Consider the following 26,767-nt stretch of genomic DNA (forward strand, 5'->3'; position numbering starts at 1 on the left):
AGTTTGTATGTTCTCCCTATGACCAAGTGGGTTTCCTCTGGGTGCTCGGGTTTTTTCACACATTCCAAAGATGTATGGGTTAGTAGGTTAATTGCTCAAATGGGTGTAATATGGGGGGGGGGTGCTGTATCATTAAATAAATAATCAGATTATAATTGCAGAAATTACACATTGCTTTTTTCCCCTTTCAGATTAACATAAATGATTTAAGTTTGCTGTAGTTTACCAGTTCTAAACAAAGATTTATTTTCCTTTAGTCCTTTTATCTAGTTAAAATGCATATATGCATCACTGCATCTGATAAGAACCAAAAATAAAATGTTCATTGTAAACACAAGAAATTCTGCAGATACTGGAATCCCAGAGCAACACATACACAAAATGCTTGTGGAACTCAGCAGGTCAGGCAGCATCTATGGAAATGAATAACCAATCGACTTTTTGGACCAAGACCCTTTATCAGGACTGGAAAGGAAGGTGGAAGAAAACAAAGTAAGTAGGTGGGGGGGGAGGGGAAAGGAGTGATAGGTGAAGCCAGGTAGGTGGGGGGAATGGGAATGAAGCTGGGAGGTGATATGTGGAAAAGGTAAAGGGCTAGAGAAGAAGGAATCTAATAGGAGAGGAGAATTCCCTTTGGAAGAACATAGAATTGCCCTAGGGTGTCAGAAATCATTTATTTATTCTTGCTGGCTAGGAATTCCATGGCAAGTTCTTTTTTGGTCTCTAGCTCCTGTGATTTTATTCTGATCCATTAGTGAGCATGGCAAATTTGGAGTCCTGACTAAGGGTCTCGGCCCGAAACGTCGACAGTGCTTCTCCTTATAGATGCTGCCTGGCCTGCTGTGTTCCACCAGCATTTTGTGTGTGATGTTTGAATTTCCAGCATCTGCAGATTTCCTCGTGTTTGTAAATTTGGAGTATATGACTAGTTTGCTACGGTTCCAAATAATTGAATAAATTATCTTAACTTCTCAGATTTACTGCATTGCTGAGTACCTTCTGATGTTTTGTTTCAGAAATTGGGTGTAAAGTTAAGATACTATAGAGTTTAATGTCTTGTTCTTACTGCAGTGAGAAGTTTACTCATTTCTACTGACCCCATGGGTTATCTTTTAAATATCACTGAGTCAGTGGGATGCCAGATCTTGTGTAGTTTATAATAATGTTCTATTATTGTTGGCTTATATGATTAATTCAGCTTACAAGTGTAAAAGCTAAGTTAGATTCTTTAGAGAAAATCTAGTGGTTGGCTCACATTAATGTCCTAAGTTTCAGCTCTGCAGACATTGCAAATTTCTGCAAAAAATACAGGTCCATTTTCTTTGCTAATAATTCGTATACATCAGTGTGATCAAATACAGCCATGGAGGAATGAGCTTACTTATTTTTCAGACTACTGATTTATTGCATTCCCCTTGGCATGATGAAGGTGCTGATTCAGGGCCTTGTAGATTCTATCTGACTGCTATTTTTCATATGGGAATCTGTAAATTTGGTGCCAATTGGCTGCTTGTTTGTTGACCAGCAGAGGCACACTAAATGGCCATCAGGGGTACATTTTTTTTCATTCTATTCTAGAAAGTCTAGGTTGAACAGTTGTATTTTTATTCCTGCTCCAGGTTAGATGAGACCATAAGTTCTTAAGACATAGGAGCAGAATTAGACCAGTCAGCCCAGTGAGTATGTTCTGCCACTTCATCATGGATGATAATTTCCCTCTCAACTCCATTCTCCTGCCTTTTACTTTACTTTTCCCCATAACCTTTCACAGTCTGACTAATCAAGAGCCTATCATACTCCGTTTTAAATGCACCCAGTGACTTGGCCTCCACAGCTGCCCGTGGCAACAAATTCCACAGATTTATCACTCTGGCTAAAGAAATTCCTCCTCAATTCTGTTCTAAATGGACGTCTCTTTATTTTGAGGCTGTGCACTCTGATCCTAGACTCCCCCACCATAGGAAACATCCTCCCCATATCCACTCTATCTCAGCCTTTCAACATCCGATAGGTTTCAATGAGATCCCCTCTCATTCTTCTAAATTTCAGTAAGTACAGGTTCAGAGTCTTCAGTCATTGCTCATATGATAACCCTTTCATTCACGGAGTTGAACTTCCTCTGAACCCTCTCTGATGTCTGCACACATCCTTCCTTAAATAAGGGGCCCAAAGCTACTCCTTGGTGTAAAGCAGAACTTTGTTCTTGATTCTTCATGTTCTACTTCCCTCAGTTCTATATGGAGTCAAGAATAAACGGGGTTTACATTTTCAGGTCAAAGTCCCTCCAACCAGTTTCTCTTTTCACAAATACTGCCAGACTTGTTGAGATTTTTCAGTGTTTTCTGTTTTTATATCAGATTATTGTATCTACTCATTTACACTAATCCTGTGTTATCCAATTTTTATTCTTTCCGTATTCTCAGTAACAATCTACGAATTCTACCACTCATCTCTGCATCGGGGCAACTTACAATGGCTGCTTTTCTTACTGTTTTTCCATTTTTCTTGCATCCAGTGCTTTCCTCATTTTGCACAGCACCTTGTCAGTAGATTAGACCAGTGACCCCCCCCACCACCCCCCCAACCACCGGGAGGGAAAGCCTGGTGTACTTTTTTTGATCTTGTTATTTCGGTTCTTTTCTAGATTGTAGCTCCTGCTTAGTCTTTCCCATAAATGTCATTATCCAGAGCTTCTGGAATTATATTGTGAAACATACACTCTTTTATAGCTTGACTGTGCAAACTTGCCTGTAGAGTTGCAGGAACATAAACAATTAGTGGCTTCAAAAGGGAAGAGAATAATTTGCATTGCTACAGGAAAAGAATGGAGAAACAGAAGGGATTGTTGTATGAAGATTTGGCTTAGATTGATGGACTGAATGGACTCACAACTTTTTCATGAAAAATCATATGATTCTAATTGAAATGTTCCCACAACGAATGATCTCACTTTAAGGAGACTTTATCTTGTTAATTTTCAAGCTTTTGTTATTTATCGCTAAATTATTTACACTTGCATTTGCATAGTTCATTGTCTTCTATGCTCTACTTGATCTTTCATTGATCCTGTTATAGTTACTATTCTATAGGTTTGCTGAGTAAGCTTGAAGGAAACGAATCTCAGGGTTGTATGTGGTGACATATATGTACTCTGATAAAATTTACTTTGAACCTTCACCACTAGCCTGACAACATAATTTCTTTTCATCTTAGGATGTTTTTTTTTGATTCAGAATAATTTTTTGATTATGTTATTATAAATTGTTTAAGGACACTTTTCTAAATTAAAGGTATAGTTTGTTGTTTTCATGAAACACTTTTTTAGTAGTAACTTGGTTACTCTTCCATGACTTTAATATTTGGTGGATCTTACCCAGTTGTTATCTGCACCTGAAGTGCAGCCTTGATGTTGTCATTTCAATAAATCCTCCTGAGATCTTGCACGATAACCAGTCACTGGAGATTTTGCTGCAGTTGACATCCAGTCCTAGTGTTTCAATGAGAGAGTGTGCATTTGTCCTTGGGAAGAGGATGAGGAAATAGGCTTGCATTCACCGATGTTTAATTTTTGCTCTTATCTTTCCTAAATATATTTTGTGAACTTCATTGATATAAGATGGGAAATTTGCTCTCCTTAATTCTCAAGGTTTTATTATGGAGCTAGATGGTTAGGTTACAACAAGGGTACTTAAATTTGTATAGTATCTTTCAACAAGTTTCAAAGCACTTTGTGCCGCATGTTCATTGAGACAATGATGAAAACAGTTCACTGCAATTTTATTTTAATGAACAATTAAATGGAGAGTTTGTAATGACATACATAAATGATCTGACTTTGGAGATAGCCCACAATACAATGCTATTTTCATTCTATCTTTGTCTTCAGATTTGGTTTTTACTTAGAATCTGTAAGAAGTAAAACTGTAATCAGGCATTTGCATTTGCACTGGGTAATTGGTGCAATCTATACCATACCATTCTGATACAACATGCAAGCTAGCTGTCGCTTGGACTCAGAATCGAGAAGCAGGTGCTACATAACTAATAGCCTAGCAATTGTGGAAAATCTATTGTGCATACCCAAATAAACACGCAGTACTGAAAACATTGTTTCCTGGTAGGGTGATTGCCTTGAACTTGTGTCAAGACCTGTATGATGCTTTTCTGCACTGTAAGCTACATACAATTGTATTGAAATATATCTATTGGGAGTTATTTGGTTTGAACTATTCTCAATGTACTTTCTCCTATTGCAAACAATATCTGATTGGGTGCATAGCCCATCATTGAAATTTCATCTGTATAGAAAGTTAGAGGGCAGTGCTAATGGAAGACGATATGGTTGGTTAAGTGCCAATATCGCAGCAGCCAAAACAGCAGGTTTTGAATAGAGTTAAGCTGAGAAGAGACCAATACCTTAATTATTAAATTAATCTTGAGACACTTCAACCACATATGTGCCAAATCACAGTGTATAGAGCAGGTATTGGTGGGAACAAGAATGCTTTCACGAGGCATTTGGTAATGTGGAAAGATGGTTAGCTGAAATCTTTGTACTTCTGTTTAATGTTGAAAATACCAGTTGCACAGTTAATCTAGTCACTAGATCAATAATACAACAACAAACTGTTTCCCAAAATTGCCTCACAGCCTCAAAATTGAGGGGCGACCCTTTAGAACAGAAGTAAGGAGGATTTTTTTCAGCCAGAGAGTGGTAAATCTGTGCAATGCTCTGCCATTCCACAGATTGGCAGCACGATATTAATACACAGTAGCCTCTCCGGACTCTGGATTTGGGGATTACCAAACGTTATGTGGATTTTCTGGTGTAGTCTGTTTTGTCAGGTGATTTTGTGATATCATTCTGGAGAACGTTTTCTCATTTTTTAACTGCATTGCATTTGTGGTTTCTAAATGACAATAAACTGGAACTGAACTGAACTGAACATAGAATGCAGTTGAGTCCAAGTCCGTTTAAAGTCCATATTTAAAGTGGAAGTTGATAGATTCCTGATTGGTTGGGGCATCAAGGGGTATGGTGAGAGGGCAGGAGTATGGAGTTGAATGGGATCTGGGATCAGCCATGATGAAAGGGTGGAGCAGACTCGATGGGCTGAAAGGCCTAACTCTGCTCCTATGGTCTTATGGTCTTAAAATAGTGGACAAAGGCTAAGATTGAATTTCTAAAACACAGCATATAAAGTTCTTAGTAAAAATTATAAAATGTTTCTTTGTTCAAGAGTGTCACTTGAATGTTCAAAGCATTTGGTGTTTTTATTTCAGGTTTCCAGCATCTGCAGCTTTTTATTTTGTTTTCCAATTCTTCCTAAGAGATTGTTAGTTAAATTGAAACCTTGTGGAATCAAATCCAACTATTGATCTGGTCCAAGAATTGGAACGATCAGGTATTTGTATTGAGAGAATACGCCAAGCGGAGTTCCACAGGGATCTTTAGTAGGTGTGTTCATTAATGACTTGGATCAGAATCGGTTTATTATCACCGATAACAAGTTGTGAAATTTGTTGTTTTGCGGCAGCAGTGCAGTGCAAGTCATAAAAGTTGTCTTGTTACAAAACATAAATAAATAGTGGGATAGAGGAATAGCAAGGTATTTTCATGCATTTTAAAACCAAAATTGATGACAGCACAGTGATAAGCAATATTGTAAGTGTTGATTCATATTGATTGTATTGAATTATGGAAATAAGGTACAGTATAAGAATTAAGTAGCATTTTCTTTTTTATGTTACTAATACATTTGTGCATGTATTTCTCTTTAAATTAGAGTACATATTGTATAGTATAAAGGAGCAAATGCTGTCAGGCCTGCAGGAGTATGTAATGTACAACATATATTAGCATTTTTGTCCAAAGCCTTTGTTCTGTTGTTTGCCCCCTGGAGGATGTCAACCTGAAAATGTAAAATCGACTTCAATGCAAATGGATCTGTTTTTGTATTAAGGTCCTTGAATCAGTCTGCATTGAAATGTGGTTAGGGTATTGTGCTTATACTCCTGGAAAAAAAAGTGATCGTATCCTGCATTTAAAAACAACTCCTGGTAGAGAAGTGATCATAAACCTGCATGTTGATGCAAATCTCCACCTTTACAGAAGCGCACAGCTCAGGGCATTGAGAAACCCAACCGTATACTCAAAGACTCAGTAGAATTTAGGTCGCCAGTGCTGCGAGCTGAGCAGAAGCCAGAAGATTTTACATTCTAAATGTCATTGCACTGCAAGAGCTGCATGTCAAAGTAGGTGATTAAGAAGACAGTTTCTAACAGTGCATAAAATGGCAGCTAATATGGAAGAGACAAACTGGAAAACTATAGTTTGGATTTTGACATAAGGGTTCCAGCTGATGAAACATGTATGTGTCAAATCTCTTGATATACTGACAACTCAATGTAATATGTAGCAGTGAGAAGTTCCTCAGTGTAAGTTTAATGTACTGGACCAATGACATTCTCATGGATTTTTGAGTTGGCAGATGTACAAATTAGAAGTGACCTATCAGCAATGTGAATAGATTAAGTTAAAAGTTATCTGCCCTAAGAAATCTCATTAATTTGCCCTCCACTTGCAGGATGTGTGTTCCTTACTTGTCCAAGCTTGTCGACTTGTTCAGTTAAACCAGGAACACCTCGTGAGCAAAATGTGCCAACTAATCCATCATTTGCTCAACCGTTTGCAGGTATGAACTTCCATAACGTTTTATGCACTCTAAACAGCTCTGTTATTCAGTTAGTTGGAACTGGGGCCTTGCTTATGGTAAGTAGTTGATTGCACTTCTCAGTGACATTGTTGAACTAACTGAAAAAGTTGATTTGTTTGTGTTTTGGTAAAAGTTAATATGAGTCAAGAATGAAATTCATCTAGATGCAGACTCAAAACAGATTGTTGGTTTCAGGACATAGATAAGACATGATTTCCTTTGTATGGTAAAGCAACAAAAAGTGGTTTGAGTGGTCTGTTTCTGTTCCTGTGATATTGTGTTGATGCTCTGATAGTTAACCGATGCACAGCATATTGAGCAACGCTGGCTTTATTGAATGCCTTGATCCTTTAAAAGTGGCAGAGGGGGGTTTTATGGGACACTGGATTCAGGGAACTACCAATTAGGAGTTTGCTCCAATTAATACTCCTGGAAATATTTGAGTATTATTGTTGGGTATAATTTGAGGGTGGTCTTCTTGGGACTTTGAATAGCAGTGACAATGTAGAAGGTTACATTGCAGATTATCTGTAGCACATTTAATGCTATCACCATAGAGATGGTCTGTGATTTACAGTAAAGACTAAGGAATCCTGAGCTTTGAAATCTTAAAAGGAAGCCATGTGGGGAGAATCAAGGAATGTTAAGGCAAAGGTATGTCAGAACACCACCTCAAAACACAAGGGCATTGCTTCTTTGTTTCCAACTTGGAGTATTAAGATTAACGTAAATAGAATCTGTAAATGAAGATGACCTACTGGCTTAATTGTACATTTAGGCTTGTGTTTCCATCAGATAATGAGGAGCTGTGATAAAATAAATCAGAAGGAGTGGGAAATCATTGCATCTCTTCAGAAAAGCATTGACCACAAGAGGAGTGGGCTGTTCATCTCCCTGAGTGTGTTCCGCCAGGCAATAGGATCATTCTGTATCCTGTAACCTGGGATCAACAAAAATCTATTAATTTCAGAGTTTTGTGGGGAGCAAAATTCCTGATATCCATTTTGCTCCTGAATAGCTAAGCTCAAATTTTATTTTTAGTTGCATATTATTTTAAAATTCTTCCACCAGAATGAGTGGTTTCTCTCTATCTGCCCTTTGAAATCCTTTGATTATTGTAAAGGCTTTAAAGAGATGACTCTTTAAACTTCTGTACTGAAGGGAACACATGTTTTGAATATGCAATCACTCCTTACAATTTAACCCATTTAGCCATTGTATCGGTCTGGTGATTCTGCACTGCTTTCCCCTCTATGGCCTGTGCATGCTCCCTAAGGTTGTGGTACCTAGTAGTTCTCCAAATGTGGTTGAACATCAGTTTTCCATTTCTGTAGCATAGCTTTCATCTTAAATTGTGGAGCAGCATCAACTTTTTTAATGTACCTGTACGTCTGCTCGTAATGAATTCTATGCATGAACCCCACAATCTTTCTGCTGTTCAGCAGTTTCAAGCCTTTTGCAATTATAAGCTACACTGATCCATCATCCGGTCTCCAGTGGATGACCTCAAATTTTTCCATATCAGGTTCTATTGGCCATAGTTTCACTTGTTCCATCAATATCCTTTGTGTCCTTGTACTTTGATGTGCACTTCTTATAGTGACAGCTGACTTAGATGTAGAGTTATATATTAAAAAAATTGAAAATTTGAATTGCCTCTAAATTTGTTGATGAATGCATTCTTTATATTCTGCCACATGGAGTGCAAACTGCTTTACTCTATTCTTCACTTTCTAGCTCTTAATCTGCTCTCAGCTAATGTTGTTAGGTTACCACCACTCCCATATGCTCTCAGTTTTGTGACCAGCTCTTGTATGTCTCCTGAAAGTTCATTTAAAAACACCCATCCACTTTTTCCTTGGCTACCACAATAGTTATCACCTCAAAAATGCAAAAATAAGTATGTTATTTGGATGTAACTTCCCTTTACAACTCAAAATTGGCTGCCTATCATTTTGTTTGACCAAGTGATAATAATAAAAAGAGGATAGCAAATTAAGGTGTTTCCCAAATGAAAACCAGAAATCAAGTAATTTGTCCGGTGTCAGTTGTTAAGATAGTTAATATTGTTCAAGAAAAAAGAAGTAAGTATGACATTTAATAGATGTTAAAAGTAAATAAGATTTTTAAATGTTTCTCTAGGGGAGGAATTAGTCTATAACCAGTCATTCTGCTTTCTGGGCTGTTAGAGAAATGTTAGTAAAGATGCTTGGAGAACTTTTGCTGTTTGTTATTTTCTAAGGTAACAGTTGATGAACAGAGTTTGGAACTTTTACTCTCATACTGCATCCGAGCCCTGCAGCAATGCAATTCTTGGACTCATGTCGAAATACTGCAGGCCATAGCTGCTCTCGTATATGGTAATGGACCGCGGTGCCAAAAGGTATGTTCATGTTTTTAGAAACAAAGATATGCTGCACATCTCCTATTAAGATTAAGGTATTGTAAAGGATAGCCACCTCTAGATGTGTTAAATGAGTTACAAAACTATAGATGAGATTTGGAGAAATTGCCTTACACAATAAAACATCATGATTTAGAATGTATTACCTGAAAGGGTGGTGGAAACTGATTCATTTGAGAAAAGGAAAGTAAAATGCAGAAGGATTCTATTAAGGAGCTGACACAAGGATACTTAGCAGAGAAGGGAAATAAAAGAAATTCCCCCTTTTCTCAGTATCTTTGCCTCCACTGCATCTGTTCCTAGGATGTGGCTTTCCATTCCAGGACGTCAGAGATGTCCTCTTTCTTTAAAGGATGGAGTTTCCCTCCCTCTGCTATTAATGTTGCCCTCACCCGCATCTTCTCCCATTTCCTGTACATCTGCACTCACCTCATCTTTCTGCTGCCTTAATAATGATAGAGTCCCCTTTGTCCTTTCCTAACACCTCATCAACCTCTGCATCCAACACATTATCCTCCATAACTTCTGCCATCTCCAAAGGCACCCTACCACTAAACACAACTTCAACAGCTCCGGCTCTCTTCAGAGATCACTCCCTCATTAATTCCCTTGTCCATTCATCCCTCCCCACTAATCTCCCTCCAGGCACTTATGTCTGTAAGCAGCTTAAATACTACACCTGCCCATACACCTCCTCTTTCATCTCCATTTAGGGCCCCAAACAGTTCTTCCAGGTGAGGCAATATTTCACCTGCAAACCTGTTGGGGTCGTCTGTTGTGGCCAGTGCTCCCAATGCAGCCTCCTCTACATCGGTGAGACCTGTTGTAAATTGGGGGACTGCTTTGCTGAGCACCTCCACACCATCCACTACAAACGGGACTTCCTGGTGGGCAAACATTTTAATTCTGATTCCCATTCCCTTTCCAATGTGTCGATCCTTGGCCTCCTCCATGTGCCAAGGATCCAACCTCCAACCTGCTGGCATGAATATCGATTTCTCCTTCTGGTGAACAAATTTTACTCCCCCCCCCCCCCCCCCCCCCACCATTCCCCACTCTGACCTTTCACTTCTTCTCACCTGCTTATCACTTCCCCCTGGGTCCCCTCCTCCTTTCCATTCTCCTCTTTGATTAGCTTCTTTCTTCTCCAGGCCTTGATCTTTCCCACCCACCTGGCTTCACCTATCACCTTTCAGCTAGCCTCTTTCTCCTTCACCCACCTTTTCATTGTGGCATCTCCCCCCTTCTCACTCCTGAAGAAGGGTCTCAGTCTGAAACATTGATTGTTTACTCCTTTCCATAGATGCTGTCTGACCTGCTGAGTGTGTGTGTGTGTGTGTTGCTTTGGATTTCCAGAATTTGCACTTTCTTGTGTTTGAAATAAAGACATTTGTTTCAGTTAAAAAAAACTGCTGAGTTCATCTGCTCATGTTAATCAATGTCATCAAATTCCTGTTCAACCAGTTTTCAAGGCTAACATTTGAAAAGCTGCAGTAATGTAGATACTGGTTTTAGGAAGCACATTTGTTGGTGTCAAGAGACATCAGATTACTATTTCAGCTGTAGATAATCGATTGGAACTTGTCAAAAATGAACAAAGATGCCCAGAAATTTTTGGATCCGGTCAAAGCATTGGCCTGCTGTTGTGCTCCCATGGTGATGCCAGATCCAGGGAAATGTAATTGAAAGCGTAGATTCCTTGGATCCAATTAGGATCATAATTGCATTTTCCTCTGATGAGCAGAGCCATAATATTAGATTAGAGAGGTTCTCCTTACAGAGAAAAAAGATAGAGAGCATTAGCCAGCATTTCAAGGATGAGAATGAAGAGGTAGAGTAGTTATGAAACTTATTGCCTGTAAGGGTGATGCAAACAGAATCAGTCAGGTCTTTTGAAGGGAAATGGATAGGTACTTGAGTAAGAATAATTTGTAGGTCATAGGACAAGTGTGGGACTACAAGACTGACTGGTTCTACTGGGTGTTACAAAGGCTAGATGGGATGAAAGGCTTCCTTCTTTGCCATCATCAAAGAACCATTTATGTAGAGATGCATTGTAGGATTTTTCAGCAGCCAGATTCTGCTCAGCTCCAGAGTGATCCTGATGGCACTTACAGGGATGCTCAAATGTTTTACCAAATTTATTCCCAGGACTATCACTGACACATGAAAAAGGGCAAGTAAGAAAGGACTGTGCTAAATTTTAGTTTGGGATCCCTTTAGAATTGCTGTGCCACATGCAGCTGAATGAAAAAGCTTAACATTTAAAAAAATATTAGTTACAGATTTTTAAATTCTGTTTTAGTATCTGTGCTGATGGTTTGCTTATGGAATCACAAACAACTCTCTTCCCCCTCCTGCTATTCTTCCCGTGGCAGATTTACACTCACTCTTCTGATCTTGCAAATACTGAGAAGACTGCTGTATTTTCCAGTTTTTTAATTGATTACCTGTGAAGCAATGTACAGCATTCATTTGCCTTGAAGACTTTTATTAGTTAAGAATAGTGATAAATGTGAGATGTAATTTCATTTTTGCATTTCTTTCCAGTTTCTGCCAGACCTGCTTGGAAAAAATGGAATCTTACTGCAGCTTAGTGCACCGGCGGAGTCTGATGTGGACTTACGGAGGGCAGCTGTGTACTGCATGGCTAATCTCTGTCTGAGGTAGACCATCCCATCACTTTGCATAATAACTTACACCAAATCTTTCAATCCTGTTCTTTTCTCTCCTCACTGGCTAGTGCTATTTCCAATGACGGATGAACAGAAAGAGAGCTAGAATTTCAGGGAGTTCTGTGATAATTTTCTTCATACCTTCTTCATTGTTGACTAGTGGGACATGCATAAACAGCATAACAAAATGGCCTGTTTACATGCATTGCTCTAGTCTGTCAAAGTTCAATGCTTCATCAAATGGTCTAGTTGGAGAATTGTTTGAACAACTAAACTTTGGAAGTTACAAACTTATTTATCTGAGTCTTGCATGTCAAGTGCTATGGTCAGGAATTTTTGCTGCCCAGGAATTCTCCATGCCTGTATTTCCCTGGTTCACACGTGAGCACTCTGCCATGCACATTCGGTGTTTCACAGAGTTTGGAAGTACAATGTTGGAAAGTGTGTGGTCATGCACTTTGGTGGAAGAAATAAACAGGCAGACTATTATCTAGATGGGTAGAGAATTCAAAATGCAAAGGTGCAAAGGGACTTGGGAGTCCTTGTGCAGGATACCCTAAAGGTTAACCTTCAGATTGAGTCACTGGTGAAGAAGGCAAATGCAATGTTGGCATTCATTTCTAGAGGTATAGAATATAAGAACAGGGATGTGATGCTGAGGCTCTATAAGACACTCATGAGACCACAATTTGTGTGCAGTTTTGGGCTCCTTATTTTAGAAAGGATATACTGACAGTGGAGAGGGTTCAGAGAAGATTCAAGAAAATGATTGCAGGAATGAAAGGGTTACCGTATGAGGAACGTCTGGCAGCTCTTGGGCTGTATTCCCTGAAGTTCGGGAGAATGAGGGGGATCTCATAGAAACATTCCGAATGTTAAAAGGCCTGAACAGATTAGATATGGCAAAGTTATTTCCCATGGTAGGGAAGTCTAGGACAAGAGGGCATGACTTCAGGATTGAAGGACGTCCATTTAGAACAGAGATGCAGAGAAATTACTTTAGTCAGAGGGTGGTAAATCTGTGGAATTTGTTGCCATGAGTGGCTGTGGAAGCCAAGTATTTAAGGCAGAGATAGATATGTTCTTGATTAGCCAGGGCATCAAAGGGTATGGTGAGAAGGCAGGGGAGTGGGGATGACTGGAAGAATTGGATCAGCTCATGATTGAATGGCGGAGCAGACTTGATGGGCCAAATGGCCTACTTCTGCTCCTATATTTTATGGTCTTACGGTCTTAAAACACTGCGGGTCCTACAATGCACTGAAATAACCTGGTCCTCGAAATGTCCCTGAAAAATTAGACGCTTGCTAAGGACTTGCCCCAAGCTTTGCTAGCTGTAAAAGCTTGGAGGAATCTTTAGTAGTTTCTTTTGCCTCTGGCATGGAGATTTGTCAAACATATTAAAATTATAGTAAATAATTATATTTCTTTAAAAATATATTAACAGTTTTTGACAAGGTAATTGATGTCAAATAAAACATAGAGTACTTAAATAATTAATATTTAAACAAAACACACAATTTTTTTTGAAAATAGAAGCTTGCTTAAACCTTGGCATCTGTAGGCCTATAATCCTCAGTGAAATTATTGGGTCTTGCTTCTTGCAGGATCTGAGAGGTGATTTTCATGAGCAGACATGTGGGAATCTTAGACTTGCTGCCATGCAAAGAGGTGAACAGCACTGCCAACATCTGTTGGTGAAATCTGGTTTATTGTCTCTCAAAATTGATTTTCCTTGTAAAAACTATATGACTGGGAATTTAATATTTCATTTTCTTCCCTATGACCATCTCATAATGCTCGATTTCGTGGTTAATGGACAGTGTGCAGAACTGCTGTTTTGTACTTGATTCATTCAGGGGATATAGCTGGTAAGTTGAGCATTTACTGCCTACCCAAAATGCTCTTGAAAAGTCAGTGGTAAGCTATTACCCAGCAGAGAAGCAGTGAAATCAATTTTGGAATAGTGATCATAGTATCATAAGGTTAAAAATAGAGATGGAAATGGATATGGACCACTCTGAGATAAAACTAATCAACTGGAGAAGGGGCAGACTTAACATCTGGCCCGGGTAAATTGAATTAAACATTGGTAGGTAAAATTGTAACTAGACCAAGCTAGACTTTCAGGAAGAGATAGTTTAAATGCAATATAGGTATTTTCCTTGAGGAAGAAAGATAGCACAGTAAGAATGTTCCTGGATGACTGGAGAGAAAGAATAAAACAAAGCAGATAAATAAACATAAGACAGATACTGGGTTGAATCCATCTAAAGATCAGAGAGTTGTAAAATTAGTCAGCTTCATCATGGGCAGGAGCCTACTAAGTATTCAGGATGTCTTCAAAGAGCGGTGCCTCAGAAAGGCGGTGTCCATCATTAAGGAATTCCACCAACCAGGACATGCTCTCTTACTGCTACTGTCAGGAAAAAGGTATAGAAGCCTTTCTCTTTATTAACATGTATTGCATTGTACTGCTGCCCCAAAGTTAACAAACTTCACAACATGTACCAGTGATATTAAACCTGATTCTGATTCTAATTCTAAAGGAGATGCAAAAAAAGAGAAGGTTGCAAAGAGAGGATGTAATAAAATAGTGATAGCATAAATGGCAGTTCAAAAGTCTGCCCAGTCTATCATGGGTAAAACCCTTCCCACCATTGAGCACATCTACAAGAAGCAGTGTCGCATCACATTCAGGAGCCCCCACCATCCAGGATAAACTGTCTTCTTGTTGTTGCCATCAGGAAGAAGGTACAGGAGCCTCAGGACTCTCATCACCAGCTTCAGGAACAGTTATTACCTCTCACCCATTAGGCTCTTGAACCAAAGGGGATAACTTCACTCAACTTCGCTTGCCCCATAATTGACATGTTCCCACAACTAATGGGCTTACTTTTAAGGGCTCGGTTGAATACCCAAGTTGCTGTGATCTTTCATTGATTGTGTTATGGTTACATAGAAACGTAGAAATCTACAGCACATTACAGGCCCTTCGGTGCATAATGCTGTGTCGATCATGTAATCTACTCTAGAAACTATCTAGGATTTCCCTACTACATAGCCCTCTGTTTTTCTAAGCTCCATGTACCTATCTAATAACCTCTTAAAAGACCTTACTGTATTTACCTCTATTACCTTTGCTGGCAGTACATTCCACGCATCCACCACTCTCTGTGTGAAAAACTTACCTCTGACATCCCCCTTGTACCCACTTCCAAGCACCTAAAACAATGCCCCCTCATGTTAGCCATTTCAGCCCTGGGTAAAAACTTATGGCTATCCACACAATCAATGCCTATCATCATCTTATACACAGGTTATGGTTATTCTTCTGTTACAGATTTATTGAGTATGCCTGCAAGAAGTACTTTGCTAATAAATTTACTTCGAACTTTGAGTTAGAATGGTCGTAGACTCATACATCACAGAAAGGCCTATCATTTATGCGAATCCTATTGCTAACCTGTTATATTTTCACCGTAATTCCATCAACTCCTATTAGCATCTAGCTGATGGGGAATTTACATTAGACAGATAACCTACTAACCTGCACATATGTGGACGTGGAAGAGTACTGGAGTACCCCTAGGAAACGTGCAGGTTCAGAGGGAGCACATACAAACCAAATGCAACCAATAGCAGAAGTCAGGATTGAACCCAGAGGTTTGGAACTATGAGGGAACAGCTGTACTAACTGCGCCACTCTGTTGCTTTGATGTGTGACTTGGAGGTGATCTTGAGTTGGTGTTGTGCCCTTGCACCAGCTGTCCTTACCACCATATTAAAGATCCTCATCTTGAGTGGTGCCCTGAAGGAGCCTCACTGAGCTGGTGATGAAGGGAGTTTTTGTCATTGTGTTTTGCAATGATGGGGAAAGAACAGAGGGTGGTTAAAGGATTGGCTTGTAGTAAGCAACACTAAATTCAGTTCTGCCTGCATCATGGGGCGGAGATTAGATGAATCATTATCCTGCCTCAGCTACTGACCCAATCCATGTTAAAGTTAGCTACCACCTTACATATTATGGATATACCTTTTAAGACCAAGGACTCCCCCTTTAGCCTCTTTGTTTATGGTAGTTGCTGTTGTCAGGTGCATTCATCTCAAACATAACATGTTGAAAACAGCGATAATATGTAACCATTTTTAAACAGCTCTTCTTCAAAGAGGATGGAATAAAATCAATCCTCATTAACTCACTATCATTATTTAAGTATTGAAAGAAAATTGTAGAAGGTTCATAACCTGGAAGTGAATTGTTTCAATTTCTTGTTGCCAGTGTACCTGGACAGGCTTACCTGGAGGAACAGTACAAACTCGTATCACTGCAGACCTTTCTGAATGTCTTGAAGAACCCAAAGAGTCCTGACGTTGATGATGTTACAGTTTGTAAGGTAACTAGGTAGCATGCACCTAAGATCAAGTTATATGTTTATATTTGAGTTGACTTATGATTGGCTTTTAAAAATGTAAGAAAGGGGATCAGGAATAGGAATAGGTCTGAGCCTGCTCTGTCATGGCTGATCTGCTTCAGCAATATCCCCATATCCTTTGATTCTCTTAATATTCGATAGATCTACCATTCTCCATTTTGAATTAGCACGATGACTGAGCTACTATAGCTGTCTGGTGTAGAGAATTTCAAACTTTCACCACCCTCTGATGAAGGAATTTCTCCCCACTTCAGTCTTAAATTGCCTATTCTTTTTTATGAAAATATGTCTCCTGGTCTTAGAGACAATTATGAAAAATATTCCCTTTCATTTAGCCTGTAAGCTATTAAGTCATTTTGTGTTCCAATGAGATCTTCCTTTCTGTTTTCTATGCTATACAATATATATTTTCGGTCTACAAAATCACCTTCGTGTGATGAACACACTGTCCATCAAACCAGTTTGCAATATTCCCACAGTGACAAGTGCAGGCTTTTTTTTGGCGATGAGACCAGAACTATATACAGTATTCCAGATGCGGTCTAACCAAGACTCCACAAGAGTTCCTTATTCTTGTATTCAAACCCTTCGACCAATAAAGTAAATGTATCATTTGTCTTCCTAGTTGCCAGTCTGACCTGTATGTTCAATGATTTGTGATAGTTCTGTTATGTGCACATTTCCCCCCTATTATACACCATCTTCCACATCCTTGCTCACCTGCTCTGCTTGTTTGTATCCCAGTAAAGCTAACTTTATCCCAGTGATGCTAAACCTTGATATTAGGAGGTGTGTTTAAACAAGTGAAGGTTACCATCCCATTGTGCATTCTGGTCTTCAGCTGAAGACATGCACGGCTTCGAATTTATGCCTTACGATAATGGCAAATATTGTCTCTTGCATTTGTTCCATCACAATGCACTTCAAAAGTACTTCAACGCTGTAAAAGCAGTTTAACTATTCTTGGGCTGAGTCACTATATCATTGCAAAACCATTTTTTCCTTTATACTATAAGTTAAGAGCTCTCTGCTTGGAAATCATGAGTCATGACCTAGCAATACATAGAGGATTTCATTATGATATAATTTAACAGCCAAAAGCAAAAGTCGTGATAGCAAAATGTTGTGTATAACCAGGGCAATAGGTACTACAAGCTGTGAATAGTATTCGGCACCTATCAGTCACAAGCACTAAGTGACAGAAAATTATGTTTCTCATTCTGATTTTCTTTTTGAGCATCTACGTAAAATCAATTTAAGTAGAATTACTTGTTAGTTCTGCTTTCTTAACCTTGTTCCAATGCCATAACCTGTCACCGACCATTTAGTGCATCAAATGGCTGTGAAATGTTTTTCAGGTTGGATAATATTATTGTACTCTTCTAAAGAAAGTTTTTGTACTTGAAGTCATTGTCTTTCTAGAGCTATACTAAGACTATGGGGTTTCCATATGAGAAAGTTTGAGTCTGGTCAAAATTGCAGTGCCTCGGTGTTACTAAGCAACCACCAGTAGTTTTATAAGTTGGCTTCTCTTCACCTCTACTTAGCAAACATTTCACAATGTTTCTGTTCTCATAGACTGAGGGAAGTACCCATGATGTGATGAAAAGCTTTGTGTATAATAGTGTTCCGAAGTGTATCATATGTCTGCCTATATGTACAAGAGCTTCAACTGCAGAATTTGTTATTAAATAATTTTGAGCAATATGAGTTAACTGTAAATGTAGCTCTTTCAAGGAGTGAGAAAGACCTGTATCTAAAATTGTGAAAATTTTTTGCTTAATTAATTGTACATTCAGCAGTTAAATATAAGACACTCTGAGAAAGATAGTAATTGTAGTTCTGTAATGTTTTGTCCACTTGCCAAACTTTGAGATAATACCTGTGAAGGACTTGTTTTCCATCAATATTTAAACCAGCTAAAGTTTGTATTAATGGAGTCTTTCTGGTGGAAAAGGACAAGTTGGTGAATGTGTGTGCACTTGAGTGCCATATATAGAAAGGAACTGATAAAAAACTGGCAAGTGCATGGTATCAGTTGTATCTGGTGTCTTTTGGAGAAAAGGGCAACTCCGGTAGAGTTAATGAAAGGTTATTATTAATCTCCACAAAGTTGTGATTTGACTTTCTAGAGGGCAATAGAGAAATTGAAAGAGATAAAAACAGAGTAAGAGTTTCATGTTATTTTACCGTGCATTGAAGATGTGTGGTCATCAAGCTATGTTTGTCTGAAATCCACAGCTCTTTGACAATCCCAGGGCCTAGTTTTTGAGGGAATAATTCTTCTATTATTTCACTCCCTGTCAGCATCCTCCTTTTTTGTGGGGTGCCCATTGTCTTCTCACAACAGATTAAGTAAGATTTGCCTTTCCCAATGTCGGCACTAAATACACATTTCCCTAAGTCCTGGAATCACGACTACCTGCCACTATAGCATTGCTCTCTATCTCTCATATCATCAACTGAGCCTATACACTCTTTTCAGCAATTGATGAGATTGAAATTCTTGTTTCAGTTGTTACAAAATGCACTGAAGGGCATCCATTCTATTCTGAATGCCGGAAGGATTAATCTGACACAAGCCGACCAACTGGGAACTCTCCTGGCAGCTTTTAAAGTAAGTGATTGTAAGCTTTCCAGAATCCGAATCAGGTTAAGTATCACTGACATATATCATGGAATTTGTTGTTTTGTGGCAGCTGTGCAGTGCAATAAATAAACTAATTATAATAAGAAATATATATATATATATATATATATAAATTAAATCAAATAAGTCATACAAAAAGAGAGCAGAAATAGTGAGGTAGTATTCATGGGTTGGTTCACTGTCCATTCAGAAATCTGATGGTGGAGGGAAAGAAGCTATTCCTAAAATGTTGAGTCTGTATCTTCAGGCTCATGCACCTCCTGAACTTGGCCTGACTATAGCTGAACAATTTATTTGTTAACAGCAAAAGTGTATCTATAGGGAAGACCCACTAACAGCCAGTGTTTGCATACTGTAATCTTAGTTTCCTTTATACATGCTTTAAATGGCACATCGAACTATGCAAGATTTGATGAACCCCTGCAGTTGATTCATTCTGAAGCATTGTGACTGGAGTTAGTAGTGTCCAGGGAAATACTAATTGCAGGCAGTTTTCTTAGCCTTCAATCTTTGTCTTATGTTCAAAAAATACTGTTTAGCTTGATTTGCAGCCTGTAATTATTTTACCTTTTGGCTAAGTATCTTCTTTCCCATTTGCTCATATCTTCCCAGAAATACATGTTCTATGGTTTCCCAGGTGTGAACATTGAAGTTCCTGCAATTCTATATCCAACGCCTCTGCCCCAGTATGAAGGCAGTTCACCAACTAAAGACCAAACAGGAGGTGCCACAAACACTTCAAAACAAGTGGGGGTAATAATGGATTTTCAAAAATAACTTTATATCTTGCTATTGAATGTTTTTTTTAATTAAATTCATTCACAGGATGTTGTTGTCACTGTCAAGACCAAATTTGTTGTCCTCTATAATTTCCACAGAACCTTGTGGCTTCCAGGGCTATTTCATTCGGTAGTCAAGAGCCTCCCATAGTCCTATGGGTCTGAAGTCATAAAAAGGACAAATTGGTTAAAGGTCTAAAGCTGAGGTTTTATAAGGCTTTGGTCAGACCGCACTTGTGAGCAGTTTTGTGCACCTTGTCTAAGAAAGGATGTGTTGGCATTGGAGAGAGTCTAGAAGAGGTTCCCAAGAATGATCCTGGGAACGAAAGGGTTAATGAATGAGGGGCATTTGATGACTCTGGGCCTGCACTTGTTGGAGTTCTGAAGAATGAGGGAAGATCTCATTGAAACCTATTGAATATTGAAAGGTCTTGATAGAGTGGATGTGGAGAAGGTTGTTTCTTATAGTGGGGGAATCTAGGGCCAGAGGGCATAACCTCAGAATGCAAGGATATCCCTTCAGAACAAAGTAATTTTGTAGCTAGAGGGTCGTAAATTTGTGGAATTCACTGCCATAGATGGCTGAGGAGACTGGATCGTTGGGTATATTTAAAGTGGAGGTTGATAGGTTTTGATTAGTAAAGGGTCAAAAGTTACATGGAAGAGGCAGAAGAATGGGATTAGAGGGATAATAAATCAGCCGTGATGGACTGGTGCAGCAGACTTGATGGGCTAATTCTGTTCCTATCTCCTATGCTCTTATTTCCTTCCTTGTAAAGTTGCAGAGAACCAGCATAGATTTTATAACAATTTGTGAGTTCCATGGTCACATTACTTCTCCAAATGATTCAATTATTTATATTCCTCATTTCCCATGAGGGAAACAATCCCGCTTCCAATTATTTGTCTTTTTTAATCGTCGTGCTAATAGCACTAAAGATATGGATCATCACAAATTTTGGTATTTGTCTAGTCTTTGATGCACCAGAGTTCCTTGTTTTAAAGCAATCTGCCAACAAGGTGACATGTTATCTCCAGGGGAAATTGTATTTTTTTTGGTTTGGCCACACATTACAAACCCTACCAGTTTGCTTCTAAATTTGCTTCAATGGAAATAAAAGTAAATTGTAATGTATAACGGCCTGAAAATGTTTTTGCCCATCTCGCAGGACTGCTGTAAATAAACTTCCTCCTAAGTATTCAGATGCTACCATAAAACATATCAATGAAATAAACCTTCAATCGTCATTCTTTCCAGTGCTGGTTATAAGATGGGTGTTGCAAAAATGGCTACTGTGTTTGTCAATGTGACAAACAACTTCATCTCAGTTATGTAGTATGTAAAGGCAATTGAAACATTTCTGAGAAACATGATAGGCAGTTCTTTTTTCTTAAATAGCTAATGGATATTATTTTTGGGCCTAGATATGTGATATTATATTTGCATAGCTTTCCATTGGGACCTCTACAAGGAAGCTTGTGATCTGGTTTTAAATCACTAGAAGGAAGTTTTCTCTTTATCGTTGTTATTGTTTCTGAAGTGTGCAAGTTTAGGGCACATGTCAGAAAATAACTCTGTACTGAAGCTAAACATCAGGTCAGGATACTTAGACCATAAAACATAGGAGTAGAATTAGGCCATTTGGCACATCGAATCTGTTCTGTCATTCCTTCATGATTGATTTATTATCCCTCTGAACTCATTCTCCTGCCTTCTCGCCATAACCTTTAATGCCCTGACAAATCAAGTACCTATCATACTCCGCTTTAAATATACTCAGTGACTTGGTTGCCACAGTTGTCCATGGCAATGAATTCCACAGATTCACCACCCTCTGGCTAATGAAATTCCTCATCCCTGTTCTAAATAGATGTCCCTCTATTCTGAGGCTGTGCTCTCTGGTCCATTATAGGAAATATCCTCTCCACATCCATTCTATCTAGGCCTTTCAATATGTGATAGGTTTCAATGGGATCTCCCCTCATTCTTATAAACTTCAGTGAATACAGGCCCAGAGCCATCAAACACTCCTCATATGTTAACCCTTTCATTCCCAGAATCACACTCGTGAGCCTCTGGACCCTCTGCAATGCCAGCATATCTTGTCTTAGATAACTGGTCCAAAACAGCCTACAATGCTGCGAGTGCAGTCTGACCAATGTCTTACATAGCTTCTGTATTACATCCTTGCTCCTATATTTTAGTCCTCCCAAAACGAATGCTAACATTGCATTTGCCTTCCTTACCATTGACTCAACCTGAAAGTTGATCTTCAGAGAATTTTGAACAAGAATTCCCAAATGCCTCTGTACCTCTGAATTTTGAATTTTCTCCTCATTTAGAAGATAGTCTACACCTTTATTTCTTCTACCTAAGTGCATGACTATACATTTCCCTACACTGTATTCCATCTGCAATTTCTTTGCCCATTCTCCCAGTCTGTCCAAGTCCTTCATCAGACTCTGTGCTTCCTCAACCTTATCTACACCTTCACCTGTCATTGTATTGTCTACAAATTGCTCATTCAAATTATTGGCATATAATATGAAAAGATCTTGGTTGAATTCCTTAAAGACGCCATTGAATGTTGTTATAATATGGCAATAGGTTTTGTATTCCTGGAGGATGTGTTCAGAAGGACCAAGGAGTCTTCTCTATCCTCATTGTAGGATGAAGTAGAGATAAGCAGTGAATGGCTCAAGTATCAGAGCTGTCTACTTTTCTTTCTTTATTCCAGGAGGAGATTGCCTTTAGTTTCTTGCAAACAGAATGAAACTAGGTTTCATTTACTTACCCCATCCATCAGATTTTCATTGTACAAATAGGTCTAAGAGCTACAAGCTGTCATCTTTGATTTTTCACCTTCAGCAATTTAAATTTCTGATTAGCTAAGTGTGACTGCACTAACAGCCATAGTGGCTGGTACTGAAGTTGCCTGTTAGAAGTTTTATGGGGTGAGTACTGATGAAATTAGGACATTTTTACAGACACACAGTCATGTCATACACTAAAAGGTAAACTTGTGTGCAAGAAATTGGGGCTGAGGTTTTCTGCTCAAGGATGGTGATGAATTTCCTTGATGATAAGTGAGCTAGCATGTGCCTGTTGGATCCCGGATTTCTGTTGAATCAACACAAGGATGTTAGAACTTGCCTTTGGGATGAGAGTGAGTAGAACTACACAGCCACAGTTCAGGTCTAGCTAAAATCTCACAGTTCCAACATGTCTTACATTCATCATCCTAATGGAAGAATAGCCATTCAGAGTTCTGTAAAACCAAGCAATACAAGTATGAGTGCAAGATAAATAAGTTTTCTATTCCATCTTAAGCACAGTTCCTAATCAAATCTCTCATCTTAAGAAAGTGAAGTCCATCAGAAGTAGAAATTGATTCCCTTTTTTGTTTGAGAGTACGTTCTTATGTGCTTCTTTATTCTTGACAAGCATAAAAAAAAGAAATCACGATCCAAAAACAAGAGGGAACATTCAGAAGATCAAAAGGAAGACCTCCACAGTGACATACCACAGCCAGAACTACTCTGTCAACCAGAGAATGGGCGGCAAAGAGGAGGAAACATGACCTTTAACCTCCTTCATGGACCAAAGAACTTCTCTGATAGGATAGTACTATCCTTGGATGGAAAAGACGCTTCAAATTCCTTCTACCCCACCTGGAAAAAAATAAATAGTTCTGACTCTGAGTATTCCGATACTGAGGGTGGAATCCAGAGCAAACTGCGGTAAGTATTTTGTGATTTTAAAATATAAAGTAAGTGTGTATTGTGCGCTCTCCTTTGTTTTTGGGAACCTAAGAATGAGGAGCAGGAGTAGTCCACCTTTCCTCAGATATGCTGTGCCATTCATCAAGATCATGGCTTATTTTGTATCTCAGTACCTTTTTCCATTACAGTCTCTATATCCTTTGATTGCTATATTGACCAGAAATCCGTAGTTGAAAGCTTTTGAACATGAACTGAGCATTCACACTCAACCATGATGAAGAATTCTTAAGGTTCCCCACCACTGAGTGAAGAAATTTCTCTACAGTCTTAAATGGTTAACCCTTATTCTCAAAATATGTCCCTGGTCCAAGATTCCTCAGCTAAGAGAAACATAATCTTTGAATGTGATTGTGTACATAAATAAGCCAAATGTCAATTATGTATAAAATGTATACCACATCTCTGGGATTAAGAAAAAGGGGGAATTAAAAGAATATAAAACAATGGTATGTCATGTCCTAGTAAAAGCAAATGCATAACTTGAAAACTTAGCTCAAAAAACGCTAGTTATTGGCCACACTAGTCGTAGCTTTACTCATAATAGTTGCTGACATGGTGAAGATTAGTGCTTAAGATCTGTGACCAATTAATACCTTTACATTCCCGACAAGTAGCTTTACCTGCTGAAAACAGATAAATAAAAGTTTAGTATGTGTCTTGTGCTTGTATTCCCAATATGTGCTCCATGGAGTCTTTCATTGGTCAGCACCTTCAGTGGATGAGAAAGTATAAGAAGAAATAATAGAAGGAAAGAGAAAATAACCGGTCTCAGAACTTTTCTTTTTGGCTTTATAGGTCACTTCAGGGAAAAGTCCGCCAGGGAGCTTTATCCTGCTTCCTTTCAACTATAAAGTCAATAGAGAAGAAAGTTCTTTATGGCTACTGGTCATCATTTATTTCAGATGCTCCTGGTATTGGAAGCCCACAGGCTGTATCCTTGATGACTATTGCTTTAAAAGATCCATCACCAAAGGTAAGGAGTAGTTCAGCTTTGTCACCTGACTGTACATGTATACAAACAAACAAAATAACGTTTCTCTGGACCCCAGTGCACCCACAAAACATCTATCACATACAGCACAAAACAAAATATTATCTTAAGTAAGTAATAAAATATAATACAAATGCATCTAGTTGCCTAGAAACTAATTCCCTATCTGTAAGGTAGACTATGTCCTGTAACTACAATGTAACTGTTGTTAACACTGTAAAACTGCTATTAATTTTTAAACACTTGTCTTTCCATTCCACACCTATTTGATTTGTTGTAGAATTTACTTTCTTGATTTTTAGATTGCCATTACATCTTGTAATTTGAATCTAGTTTTAGATTAAATTAGTTCACAAGGTATCAAGGAATAATGAGGATGACACAGTTGTTCAGCTTGTAGAGCCACTGCCTCGTAGTTCCAGAGTCTTGGATTCAATCCTCAGCTCAGGTGTTGGCTGAAAGAAGTTTTCATGTTCTCCCTGTCACCGTTGGATTTCTCATCAGTTTCTTTCTTCCCACATCTTAAAAATACTTTGCTTGATTGGTTAATTTGCTAATAGAAATTACCCCTCATGTACTGAACAGTCTTGGGCTCCTTATCTAAGAAAAGATGTGCTGGCATTGGAATGGGTCCAGAGAAAGCCTTTATAGTCTGGGGAATGAAAGGGTTAAAACATGAGGAGCGCTTGAATCCTCTGTGTCTGTACATATAACCATATAACAATTACAGCACAGGAACAGGCCACCTCGGCCCTTCTAGTCCGTGCCGAACGCTTACTCTCACCTAGTCCCACTGACCTGCACTCAGCCCATAACTCTCCATTCCTTTCCTGTCCATATACCTATCCAATTTTGTTAAAATGACAATATCGAACCTGACTCTATCACTTCTACTGGAAGCTCGTTCCACACAGCTACCACTCTCTGAGTAAAGAAGTTTCCCCTCTTGTTACCCCTAAACTTTTGCCCCTTATCTCTCAACTCATGTCCTCTTGACAAGTAGGGGTTGAATCTCCCCCACTCTCAAAGGAAAAAGCCTATCCACATCAACTCTATCTATCCCCCTCATAATTTTAAATACCTCTATCAAATCCCCCCTCAACCCTCTACACTCCAAAGAATAAAGACCTAACTTGTTCAACCTTTCTCTGTAACTTAGGTGCTGAAACCCAGGTAACATTCTAGTAAATCTCTTCTGTACTCTCTCTATTTTGTTGACATCTTTCCTATAATTCGGTGACCAGATCTGTACACAATACTCCAAATTTGGCCTCACCAATGCCTTGTACAATTTTAACATTACATCCCAACTCCTGTACTCAATGCTCTGATTTATAAAGGCCAGCATACCAAAATCTTTCTTCAACACCCTATCCACATGAGATTCTACCTTCAGGGAACTATGCACCATTATTCCTAGATCACTCTGTTCTACTGCATTCCTCAATGCCCTACCATTTACCATGCATGTCCTATTTTGATTAGTCCTTCCAAGATGTAGCACCTCACACTTATCAGCATTAAACTCCATCTGCCATCTTTCAGCCCACTCTTCTAACTGGCCTAAATCTCTCTGCAAGCTTTGAAAACCTACTTCATTATCCACAATGCCACCTAATTTAGTATCATCTGCATACTTACTAATCTAATTTACCACCCCATCATCCAGATCATTAATGTATATGCTGGTGTTTAGAAGAATGAGGGAGGAGATCTCATTGAAAGCTATTGAATATTGAAAGGCCTAGATAGATTGGATGTGGAGAAGATGTTTCCTATAATGTGAGAGACTAGGACCAGTGGGCACAACCTCAGAATAGAAGCACATCTCGTTAGAGCAGAGATGAGGAGGCATTTCTTTAGCCAGAGGATAGTGAAATTCTAGCTTTTATGATACAAATTAATTATTAATCTGCAAAGCTGGATTTTAGTTTGTGCTCTTTGATCCCAGATAACCTGGCCCTCACTGGGCAGACTGCACAGGCTGGTTTTGCCTTTCTGAATTTTGTAGGTCGGGAAATTTGGAATCAATTAGTTGTAGAATTAATGTTTATTATCAGCAATTTGAGATCCATAGATTGAACTTCATATATTGACTTAAGTGCAATATGTGGCCTCTGAAGAAACGGATTACAATTCTCTTTCATTTGTGGACAAAAGATTGATGACTAAAGAACAATGTAGAAGAATGAGCTACTGAAGTTTAATATTTCAGTAAATGGAGTGTGGCTACTCAGTTACAAGCTGCTCTTTGCAGATCCACTCATTACTTCAATTGCAATTGTTCTGCTATTTAAATTAAAATCCTAGGAATAGTTATTTTGTGCTCTGTT

At 38.7% G+C, this 26,767-nt stretch overlaps 1 protein-coding gene across 2 annotated transcripts in view; it reads left to right on the top strand.

The window, feature by feature from the left end:
• heatr6 (HEAT repeat containing 6) overlaps positions 1-26,767 on the top strand; it is a 72,495-nt gene that overhangs the window by 10,590 nt on the left and 35,138 nt on the right. For both annotated transcript variants that reach the window (XR_012099893.1, XM_073053339.1), the window contains exons 2-9: positions 6,588-6,695; positions 8,959-9,099; positions 11,671-11,786; positions 16,078-16,192; positions 18,747-18,848; positions 19,494-19,634; positions 23,106-23,401; positions 24,239-24,416. Coding sequence is in view for 1 of the 2 variants with exons in the window: in XM_073053339.1 (XP_072909440.1) it covers positions 6,588-6,695; positions 8,959-9,099; positions 11,671-11,786; positions 16,078-16,192; positions 18,747-18,848; positions 19,494-19,634; positions 23,106-23,401; positions 24,239-24,416 (1,197 nt within the window). In the remaining variant the exon portion in view is untranslated. The remainder of the gene's footprint in view (positions 1-6,587; positions 6,696-8,958; positions 9,100-11,670; positions 11,787-16,077; positions 16,193-18,746; positions 18,849-19,493; positions 19,635-23,105; positions 23,402-24,238; positions 24,417-26,767) is intronic.

This window comes from Hemitrygon akajei, chromosome 8 (genome assembly GCF_048418815.1).
Source record: "Hemitrygon akajei chromosome 8, sHemAka1.3, whole genome shotgun sequence".
Lineage (NCBI taxonomy): Eukaryota > Metazoa > Chordata > Chondrichthyes > Myliobatiformes > Dasyatidae > Hemitrygon > Hemitrygon akajei.